This window comes from Odontomachus brunneus, unplaced genomic scaffold (genome assembly GCF_010583005.1).
Source record: "Odontomachus brunneus isolate Ranch 3 - 2012 unplaced genomic scaffold, Obru_v1 Obru_scaffold_108, whole genome shotgun sequence".
Lineage (NCBI taxonomy): Eukaryota > Metazoa > Arthropoda > Insecta > Hymenoptera > Formicidae > Odontomachus > Odontomachus brunneus.
The window spans coordinates 215484-226914 of record NW_022639558.1 but is presented as its reverse complement, the minus strand read 5'-3'; the positions used below and the strand labels follow the sequence as shown (position 1 = coordinate 226914).

The window sequence follows — 11431 nt, the reverse complement described above, 5'->3', positions numbered from 1 at the left end:
TTCGGTATGTTCAGTTGAAGAGAAAAGTAAAAAACGTTATTTTAATATAAAACTTTGTCAAAGAATATACTAGGTTCAGTAGTGCTCAATAGTGGTACGATTCTGAAACTTTTAACGATAGTTATCTTTATGTTGTTGCGCATTTTTCTATAATATGTTATACCTGTGCAAAGATAACATGTTCGTGATTAGGTTTTCCGCTGAATATGGTGAAACAAAGCAACATTCTGTATATTTACATTCTGTATGTATGAAAAGTACGATTTCAAAAATACAATATATAATTTAGAGAAGTATGTGACGAAGAAAGTACAAAACTATGTAGCAATATAAAGAATGTATGTATATTATATAGCGCCGCAAACTTGTACGAAGAATGAGGTCTCTGCACACATGTTTATACCAATAATGGAAGAAGATTGTAAAGGTAAACAATCTGATTCTTATCTCTTGTTAATGCTTATCGGATTTTTTTTCTACAAACTAGGAGCATACTGTGTGCAACTATAAGCACGCGTGCAACGATTGTTGTTTGTCTTGTGTTATATAATAGAGATTATATGAGATTATATATATTTAGAAAAAAATGGAAAATAGTTTTACCGATTATTAAGTTCAAGAATGAAAATTCCTTTATTCTTGAATAAAGGATCGTTTACTGTTGTGTCCATCATAGTAAATTTCTACATCACAATCCATGAATACTGAATTGCAATTGAAATATGGTTCAATTGCAATTCCCACATAAAAAGAGGGATGTCTTTATACATTTTTCAAAATAAAAAATAATAAATAATATTACGATTTCTCTTCTCAATCTCTTATCGTTCAAACGTGCGTTCAAACGGTGCATCTTCTGCACAGCAATCGTACACCTCTATACAAAACTTTTCCCTAAAAATGATGCATTTTAGTAGGTGCTCTTAGATATTTATGAAGAAAACATAATGAGGTTTCACAGTGAATTTTTTGCAGTTTTTGTAAATTTATAATTATGCTAAGCGAAACATAATAGAGTATCTAGTAAATAATTTTAATTATTTTTCACTCTTTGTAAGATAACAAGGAAACTAGAAAAAATTAAATTACGCTTAATTTTAATATTCTATAGAATAGAAAATCAACATATTCAACATATTGTTATTAAGATTCATTAAGGTATTTTATAGCGTTTAAAAATTTGGAATTTTAAGTCGGGTTTTATCATTGTACTAATAATAATTCATATATATAAATTTATTTCCAAATTTCTCGAACATGATTATATAATCAGGGATTTTGGAAACTATTTTCATTTTTGAAATTATTCCCACTGAAACGAGTCTTCAGCCCCACTTCGGGTAGCGGCACTCGTGCAAGAAATATTACTGTCCTATCAGTCTCCGGGTCAAAGCCGCACGTATCACTTCGTCGTAAACAACACCGAACGATCTCTTTAGTCGTAAATAAGAAATACAGTGCAGAAAAATGAATACGCTCACGAGAGCACGTGCGATTTTCGCAAAATTAGGTGTCCGTTCTTACAGTGGAAGAGTTGGCATAATAGGCGTGCCATTCGACAAGGGACAGGTAAATTATACAATATATATAGAGAAAGGAAAACAATGGATGATACATGTCAATCATGAAATTATCTATATCTTACTTATCGTATCTATATCTTATATTTCACAAGAATACAAAGAATGTAAAGAATGTTCCTTTTTATAAATATTCTTTTTTATGAATGTTTTATAAATTTTTAAGAATGTTCCTTTTTAAATTTTATTTTATAAAAAGTGCGATTTCTTTTTACAGAGAAAAGTAGGAGTGGCTCGTGGACCTGAGACAATCAGAGCTGCGGGACTGATACAGGAATTAAAAGTTTTAGGTATAAATATATACCTAACGTTTTATATATATATGCGTGCGTATACTTAACGTAATTTATTTTTAAAAAGGGCTAGATGTGCGTGATTATGGCGATGTCAGTTACGGCGAAGAGAACATACATGATGTGAATAATATGTCTCACTTAAGCGACGTGGCTAGCTGCACGAGTCGTTTATCCGAACATGTTCGACAAATAATACAAGATGGCAGGCAAGTGGTGACAATTGGCGGCGACCACAGCGTAGTTATCGGTACTATTGACGGACATATCAAGGTAAAAAATATTTCTTTTGGTGAAAAAGCCGTGGTGAGTTGTTGTCGAATCTTGCAACACTGAAACTGTAGGAGAGGCAAGATGTAGCAGTGATATGGGTGGATGCACACGCGGATCTCAACACCAACAAGACCAGTGACAGTGGTAATGTGCATGGAATGCCTGCGGCATTGTTGATTTCTGAACTATCAGACTACTGGCCGTACCTGCCCGGCATGGATTGGCAAAAACCAATGTAATAATAACTCAACATTCAAGCGTTCATTATTCATCAATCCGTTTACCTTAAAAAATGTATTGAATGGATTCAAAAAGCTAAATTTAACGCTCCTATCCTCGCCATGGTCATCTTGATTAATGACGTCAGAAGAGCTAGAAAATATATGCCTAAAATTTTTGCGGAATACGTTGGAATAAAAGGATATGTTCATAAAGTGATTCTTGGATCGATCGGCATGCGTTTTCTCATTTCTACCGTCATAAATCGAAAGTTCCGTGGCGAAGGAGCAGGAACTTTAAGCAGCATACAATTGTCTTGCAGGTTGCCCCTCAGAAACCTAGCTTACATCGGCTTGAGATCTGTGGATCGTTATGAAAGATTAGTGATCGAAAAGCATGGTATCACAGCTTTCGGTATAGAAGATATAGAGCATTATGGTAATACATCCGGAAGCGTAGAACGACTCGATTCGTTGAGCATTATATAAAACGCCAATATTAATACGTTTTCAGGTATTCATAATGTGTTCCACATGGCACTGAATAAGATAGATCCTCACAATGAGAAATCTATACATGTTAGCTTCGACATAGACTCATTGGATCCGCTTGAAGCACCCAGTACCGGCACACCAGGTATGCTGTTGACTGAGAGTTCTACAGAAACAGCATCTTAATTATTACTTTCACGTTTATAAATTGCAGTGCGCGGAGGATTGTATCTTAGAGAAGCGGTTCATCTCATGGAGCAGATACACAGAACACGCAGACTGAGTGCCATTGATTTAGTAGAGGTCAATCCACAAATTGGTGATGAAAAAGATGTAAGAATTACTATAGAGGCAGCGATACACATTATCCAGGCAGCATTAGGTCACATGAGACGTGGTTTAATGGTTCCTAAAGGTGTAACTGATATGCCATTACAAACATTTCGATAATATACACTGCTGATGTATATAATATATATAAAATATATTATGGACACAATTGACAAATTTATCATAAACTGAAAAGAAATGGCATGTATCTGTGTTGTATTTTAATATATAGATATTTATCAAATTTTTACATATATATACAATATTTATGTAACACTGTCTCTACTGTTAGAGTGATTACATACACGAATAATTAATTTCTGCCATTAGTACTCTATATATAAGTATTATATTCAAAATAAATAAATTGTATATTCTTTTTAATAATTATATTTGTCACTCTATACTTCATAATCTCTTATTACAAATGTTTTTCCTGGTATATTATCAAATTTAACTTCAATTTTAGATACTTCAGGTTTATTTTCGAGTTTTTGGTTTAACGTTACTTCATAATATATGTTTCCTTTAGTATTAGCACCTCTAATGGAAACTTCAAACCACTTGTAGGGTATTGTATCTTTCAACAGTCCATCGCCAAATTTGACGCGGCCCAATTTGATGGGTTCTCCAAAGTAGGGTACGGCCTTCTTATGATTACGCAAAGCGTTTATTGCATCTTCATAAGTCTCGCTCTTTTTGATATCGTTTTCTATACGAAACCTGAAGGCATAACCTGTACCCGCTGTCACGAATCCTCCTATTGCTCCAATCTTTATAAGCGTATGATTTGATACCATCTGCAACGAACAACATTATCGTTAGTTTCTATTGAATATTTTCATATCTTAAAGCACACTTGATACGAAATTTCATAGGAATTAGTGAACGAACTAACGTCTTGTATGTTTACCTTAGACCTTACATATGACGAACAGTAACCAAGTGTAGTCGGAATAGTTTATCGACAACGTCGATATTCTGCAGTTATCTCCGGCCTCCGTCGATAATCATCAAACTTGCGACGTCGGTATTGTCACAAGGATATGCTTTAGATATTAAAATACTGATTAAATTGCAGTCATAAACCATTTCATCAACCATAAACGCCAATAATCATTAGGACAGCTATTCTTGCATAGCACGTCAATTCAGCAAGGACGACAGCAATGAATTAATTCAGATGAATCAGACGTCAGCTTGATCATTTCAATTTGATGCATTATTGTGCACATATGTTAATGGCAGATTTCTTATCATGCCCCCGGGTGATTTTCAATGTAATTAATTCATACAATCCCGACTAGTCCGAATTTCATTCCTACAAAGTAGGAATAAATAATTTGTAGGATAAATTCTTACAAAGATTACATCCCACACACCTTTATAGAAATATCATATTAAGAATCATTGATAATTACTTATTATCCAGTATTTTTAATACTGAAAATAAGTAATTATCAATGATTCTTAATATGATATTTCTATAAGGGCAGCACCAACATATTTAAGAAAGCTTTCAATGAAATATTTCAAAGAAATATTTCAGACCTGTTTTAGATATTTTTCAGATACATGAAATGTCCATATCATGCTATCATGTAATATCTGAAATGTATCAAAAATACATGGGAAATATTTCAGACACTTTTTTTATACAGAAACTATTCGTATTTTTATATTTAGAAATTATTCGTATATAAATTATTTGTATCACAATGTGTATGTTTGCTGATTTTATTTGAAAATTTTAGATTATTTGATTTCAATGTTACATCACATTTAAAAATTTTCATCGGCACTGGGACTCGAATTTGGACCATGAGGTATTTTTGGATTATGAGAGTCTGTTGCTTTAGACACTATACCACTTCTTCGATCAATATAAACGTCTTACATTTCGTCTATATGTATTGTAATTAACACAGTAATATAATTTTTTTATATAATTTAATAAAATGATTTAATTTTAATAAAAATTATATTTTTCGTACTTTTATTGTTGATTTAATTCTTAGGTAATGAGGTAAGGTCTACAAAATCCCGTACATTCCATTTCGTTATCTTTCATTTTTTATAGTAAATATTTTTTTATTGTTAACTGTTATTAAATAGATAAAGTCATAAAATACTATAAACTGAGTAATTATGAAAGAATATAAAGAAAAAAAGAAAAAATCCACTTATTTCTATATAAGATTTAATTAGATTAATTAAATTTACGTATCAATATATAAATCAACGCTTATATTATAAGCGATTTCTGAAATATTTTAGTGACAAAGATTTTAATGAAATTTTTCACAAATATTTCTGAATTATTCCAATGTTATATTTCAATATAAGTTATTTTTTGGAAAGCTTTTTGAAAGATATTGTGCTGTGTAGGATATCAACAAGATAAATCACAGCGCGATTAACAAGGAACTCGATTTTTTGTGAAAAAGACAAGTCGAAATGCAGAGTAAAATTTCCTCACACGTATTCTTATTGAGAAACAGATTTTAAACTTTGGAAAAGTAATAATACATCGACATTCATACATCGTTTAAGCCAACAAATAACCGACAACGACGTTGCGCCGAACGTCAAGTTTTTTTTCAATAATAGGTGTTTTTCATTTCATAATACGTGGGAAGGAAACGATAACGTTCTTATTTAACAAGCACGATATTTACATAAGAATACTTACAACGAATACGCGTGGTTGCAGGCTATAGATACGCTTGTATTCTTGATTGATAGAAAAAGACAGATAGTTCTTATATTCTCTAAATTCCTTCCAGCTCTTAGTGTGCATTAATATTACTTTACTTAATTTAAACTTTACTTAATTTAAACATATTATATTATATTCTAGTTTACAAAACGTTGGAATGTTGAAAATATCTATGAAAAACGCATGACACCAACCTGGAGAAGCCAGATAAAACCTTTCTCCACACTGATGGAAACCTAAAATGTTAAAGTGTTTAATTAAGTTTTTAATTAATAAATATCTCACACACAACAATTAACATGAAACATTTAATCATTTTAACTTTCGTTTGTGATTGAATCTTCCTTTCTTATGCTTTCAGTTTCGTTCTGTCAAAGGGAGAAAGAGACAAGAATACTAAATTATCTCTTTTCCATCCTTTTCTCATTCGAGAAAAGTTTAAAAAACGAGAAGTTTGAAAAATTATCGTAGATTCGAATAATATTTTACATATTGTTACATATTAAATTATCGATAATAAAGATTTCAAGACTCGCTCATGCGATTGCGAAAAATCAGCAGTTTTATATATTATATTCTCTGCTCCCAACCGTAATCCTATTTTTTATGCAGTTTTCCACTTTCGTGTCTCCCCCTCATTTATAAAGCTGATGTCAATCGTCGTTAAATGTACGGCTACGCACGAATCATGCTTACATTATCAATTAACGTTCGGTTGATCTTCGAGTTTCGTTTGGAGGGGAATACGCCAAGAATATGTTCCGTCAGCAGATGAACAAAGACGGCGGGCACAAACGGCGGGTATAAACGGCTCTTAGCGTTCGTATCGCAACAGAAAAGTGATTTAAAGAGAAATCGCGTGAATAATTACAACACGAATAATTACATGTTGATCGAACGAACGAGGCACTTGTGAACGCGAATCGGCTTAGTATTACCACGATCGGAAAATTATGCGTACGAAAGCGTCTGTTTGAACGTGCGGCCTGTCCTTTTGGCATTTGGTTTCCCGTATAAATCGGACGACACGCGCGTTTGCGAAAATAATGCCCGCCAAAATGCCGGGAAACAGGATACAAATGTTCGAAATGGTGAGTAACTCTTGAAAAATAATCATACTTTTCACGCATTAGAATAACTATTTTAATCCCGCTTTATTACGGCAATAAGCTTGGTAATTTTTCTCTTCAAATACTAAGGATATATTCGATTATTTTGGAATCCAAAAAGAAAAGTGTCTCTTTGTGCGAATATCTATATTAAAAATATATAATTTATCTATAAAAGTTGTATAATATATATGTAGGAATTTTATTTTCACGTGACCACCGACTGATTGCTGAATCTTATAAAATTATGTTTGCATTATTGCCGTATTATTGTTGTTAAACACGCGCGGATGATAAATTAAGTCGCGAATTGACGCTTATTGACGCGAGACAGACACGAGTGAACAAGAGACACTGAAGTAGTTGGAGTCGTTAAATAAATAAGGCGAAGTCTGAATTTCTTGCGTATCGAAACATTTCCATCCTTGCTAATCAAATTATTTTAACCAAGTTTACATTATATCTTACAGACATTAAATACAATAATTATATCACATATACGTATATTTGTAATGTTTTCCATTGCTAAAAATATACTAAAGCTAATTGTGACAGATAATAAATTATTGACACTAAAAAAATGTATATTAATAAATATGGAAGATAATAATTTAATTTTGGAAAAAATTCATATAGGAGATATCATCTCTCTCTCTCACTTTGCGATTGGCATTGTTTTCTTATTCTTTGAAATCGGCTACAAAGCACCTAATAAATTTGTTCCTGAGGTTCCACACGAAGAAACGAGATATTCTATATAACATTAATACAAAAAATTATTGGTTACAACTATTTATACTAAATTGATCAATTTATACTAAATTGATTTAACTATTTATACAAAAAACTATTGGTATAAATATTGGTAAATCTCGCGTTCATTCCTTCGTAATTATTAAACAGTGGTTTCGTGCAGCGATTAAAGCATAGAATGACAAAATAATTCCTATGTCGGTCGGAACAAGTTTAAATTGCGTTGCGGTGTTACTGTGGTATGCTAATTGCTCCACGTTAGCATGCCTTACAATTGAATGTAATTGTTTCACTTTCAATGATAATTCGGACTCAGATTAAATCGTAATGTCTTACGCGAACGAGCTTAATGTCTGTGATTAAGTTATTATAATACAAATCTACCAAAAAGTTCCCGATATTTCATGCACTCATATTATTATTAATTAAGACTCATATTATTATTAATTAAGACATTTAGGAACCGTACAATTTTTACCTTGTTCAATGTGAGCACCGGTGATAAATGCTAAAATTATATAGAAGTAGCAACGTGTGGACGAATTGTGCCAGCAATCATCTCTCATATTTTTCCTCTCGATCTTATTTCGGTTGTTACACACGCTGTTCTGCTTGAATGATCGTAAAATTTAACAATTACCGACAATAAACCGTCATTCTTGGAAAACCAATCCGCGATTGGAAATATGCGATTAGCGTGATTGCTCGACAAAAAAACAAGCTGTGTTACATAATGTTGCAGCTCTTGCGTTTTATGCCACGGATCTTATTCAATTAATGTTAATTTGCACCACAAGCATACTGCAAAGATAACTATTGATACAAGTCTATGAGTTCTCTATATATACTAAGCATGTTATGTAAATTTTTCGGACAAAAAAATTACATGAGAAAATGTTTGAAATATGAAATGCAAATTATTCGGCGTGTTTACGGGAAATCTCGTGCATCAAGGATATTCTTTTTTAAATGTATTTGTGAAATAATATTTCCAGGTTAAAACCGATTACATATATAACGAACTTCAATGAAATCTTTACACTATATTATTTGTCTCTTGTAATTTCTCATACCCATGAAAAAGTCCTAGAAGTTTTGTTAAATGGAAATTAGTTTTTTCTCATAATAAGAATTATAACTGACATTGACCCGAGTTTAAGCATGTGACCCAAGAGTGATCTTCGAATAAATCACGATGAGGTTTTGTTATTCGCAAAGCATAAGGAAACATTGATTACTAAATGAGTAACGTCTAATCCATTACCATACAGAACAACAGAACGTATATTTTCCATATCTTAGTAAGATCTATTTTCTGATTCACTACTTATCCATCGAAATAGTCGATGTAATTTTCTGACTATCAGAAGATTGTTCATACAGACAAGATTATTTTCAACCTGACGAGACTCCTGCATTAACAGATTAAACGGATCAGACAGATATTAAGTATTCGAGCCACGGTATTCTTATCTCCACAATACTGATCAAAATAGAAGTACGATAACGTACGCCTTAAACTCTTATAATTCACTATTATCGTGATTTATATTTTTATGGTATCTCGCCGGATTTGTCCTCCGATCTTTTCAGAATACAGACAATCCGACGCTCACTTCAACGCCACAAGAAGCCGTGGACGATGCTAGTAAAAATTCCGGCCTCACTTATGGCATTGACGACGTTCCACCGTGGTATCTGTGTTTATTCATGGCATTGCAGGTTTTGTAATTACATATTACATACACGGAAAAAAAAGATTTAATATATGAACAACTAAAAATATTAACTGCAGGAGCAAATTTTCTTGCTTTCATAGCAAAGTTATTTAGTTATGATAGCTAAAAGATTTGCTAATATATATATGAGCAAATCCTTTAGCTATCACAACTAAATAACTTTGTTATGAAAGCAAGAAAATTTGCTCCTGTAATTAATATTTTTAGTTGTCTATATATTAGCAAATCCTTTAGCTATCACAACTAAATAACTTTGTTATGAAAGCAAGAAAATTTGCTCCTGTAATTAATATTTTTAGTTGTCTATATATTAGCAAATCTTTTTTTTTCCGTGTAGTTATTATCTGTTCACATATGCATATTATTATTGATTGATGCTAAAATGAAGAAATAACGTTTGTTTTTAGCATTACTTAACCATGATCGGCGCTATCGTTTCTATTCCTTTCATATTAACACCAGCTCTCTGCATGGCCGAGGACGATCCCTCAAGAAGTTATATCATTTCCACGATGATTTTCGTCACCGGTTTGGTGACACTTATCCAATCCACCATAGGATGTAGGTATGTGTATGATGGCTACAAAAGGAGAGAATCTACACAATGGATTATAGTTAAAAATGATTTTACGCTCAATAGAGAGTCAATAATAAGATATAAGATACACGCATTTTGAATTACATTTCTCTACCGTATCCTTAATAATTTGATTATCAATTAAGCCTTTTGTATAATCAGTGGACATAAGCGAGGTAGATAACACAATATGTTAATCAAACATGTTGACGAATTCAATATATTTAAGATAATAAAAAAAATATAACAATGATGCGTTTAAATCACTGGCGTCGCTTGGAGAATACACTGAGATCCTTATAGAAATTTAATACTGATAAGTGATAATTTGGCCCGTAATAATTACTGTCGTTTAATAATTTTATTACTTATACAAATAATAAAATCACTATTTATTACTGGCCAATTTATCATAGCCAGTGATACTTTTCTATAAGGGGAGGAAATGCACTTAAAAATTTATTTGTAGGATATAAAGTTCATTTCTGTGAAATAAACTTTATTTTATGGAAATGAACTTCACATACTACAAATAAATTTTCAAGTGTTTTTTCAGTGTAAGTACTAACAACAATCACGAAGAATGAAAAAGAAGAACCTTTTTGTATCAGATTGCCGTTGGTGCAGGGAGGCACCATATCGTTCTTGGTCCCAACTTTGGCGATACTAAATCTGCCGCAGTGGCAGTGTCCCGCGCCAGAAATCCTAAGCCAAATGTCCCACGAGAACCGCACGGAACTCTGGCAGGTGCGAATGAGAGAGTTATCGGGTGCGATCGCCGTCTCCGCAGTGTTCCAGATAGTCATTGGCTTCGGAGGTGAGTGTGTTTGATTCTCTTTTTTATTTGATCTCATCGCTGTAGTTATCAGAAGCGTGCTAATATGTAATTCAAAATGCATGCATCTTCTCTTTATGTACAGGTATTATCGGATATCTGCTGAAGTTCATTACTCCATTAACGATCGTGCCGACGGTCTCGTTGGTCGGATTGTCCTTGTTCGAGAACGCAGCGGATGCTGCGTCCCAGCATTGGGGTATCGCAGCAGGGTACGCAATTGTATATGAAAAAATTAACAAAAGCGCTCATTAAGATATAGTACTGAGCGATTATGATACGTTCGTTTACATTCCTTTTACAGAACAATAATAATGCTGACGACGTATTCGCAAATATTGATCAACGTACCGGTTCCATTGGTGATGTATCGCAAGGGTCGCGGTTTCCATATCGTTTGGTTCGAGTTGTTCAAACTGTTCCCGGTAAATAATACAAGATGCAAAGCAGTGAGAGAGAGAGAGAGAGAGAGAGAGAGAGAGAGAGAGAGAGAGAGAGAGAGAGAGAGTTTTT

The 11431-nt window shown here is 32.8% G+C and overlaps 3 protein-coding genes across 4 annotated transcripts in view; 2 read left to right on the top strand and 1 right to left on the bottom strand.

Moving 5' to 3' along the window:
- Positions 1-1368: 1368 nt before the first annotated feature.
- On the top strand, positions 1369-3592 carry LOC116849158 (arginase, hepatic). Its single transcript, XM_032826050.1, has 7 exons — positions 1369-1569; positions 1798-1870; positions 1941-2146; positions 2218-2381; positions 2688-2803; positions 2879-3001; positions 3071-3592. Exons 1-7 carry the CDS (start codon positions 1468-1470, stop codon positions 3304-3306), a joined length of 1020 nt encoding a protein of 339 aa, XP_032681941.1. The 5' UTR covers positions 1369-1467; the 3' UTR covers positions 3307-3592.
- LOC116849164 lies at positions 3393-4235 on the bottom strand. 2 transcript variants are annotated; one of them, XM_032826060.1, is made up of 2 exons: positions 4100-4235; positions 3393-3986 (listed from the first exon to the last, which is right to left on the bottom strand). In XM_032826060.1, exon 2 carries the CDS (start codon positions 3984-3986, stop codon positions 3588-3590), a length of 399 nt encoding a protein of 132 aa, XP_032681951.1. In that variant the 5' UTR covers positions 4100-4235; the 3' UTR covers positions 3393-3587. The 2 variants fall into 2 exon arrangements, with proteins under 2 accessions (XP_032681951.1, XP_032681952.1); XM_032826061.1 differs by having other exon boundaries at positions 4085-4154.
- Positions 4236-6666: 2431 nt separating this feature from the next.
- The window catches only part of LOC116849209 (solute carrier family 23 member 1), a 7266-nt gene continuing 2501 nt past the window's right edge, over positions 6667-11431 (top strand). Inside the window, exons 1-6 of the mRNA XM_032826133.1 lie at positions 6667-6996; positions 9361-9489; positions 9914-10071; positions 10695-10900; positions 11004-11130; positions 11223-11343. Coding sequence (XP_032682024.1) covers positions 6952-6996; positions 9361-9489; positions 9914-10071; positions 10695-10900; positions 11004-11130; positions 11223-11343 — 786 coding nt within the window. The 5' untranslated portion in view covers positions 6667-6951. The remainder of the gene's footprint in view (positions 6997-9360; positions 9490-9913; positions 10072-10694; positions 10901-11003; positions 11131-11222; positions 11344-11431) is intronic.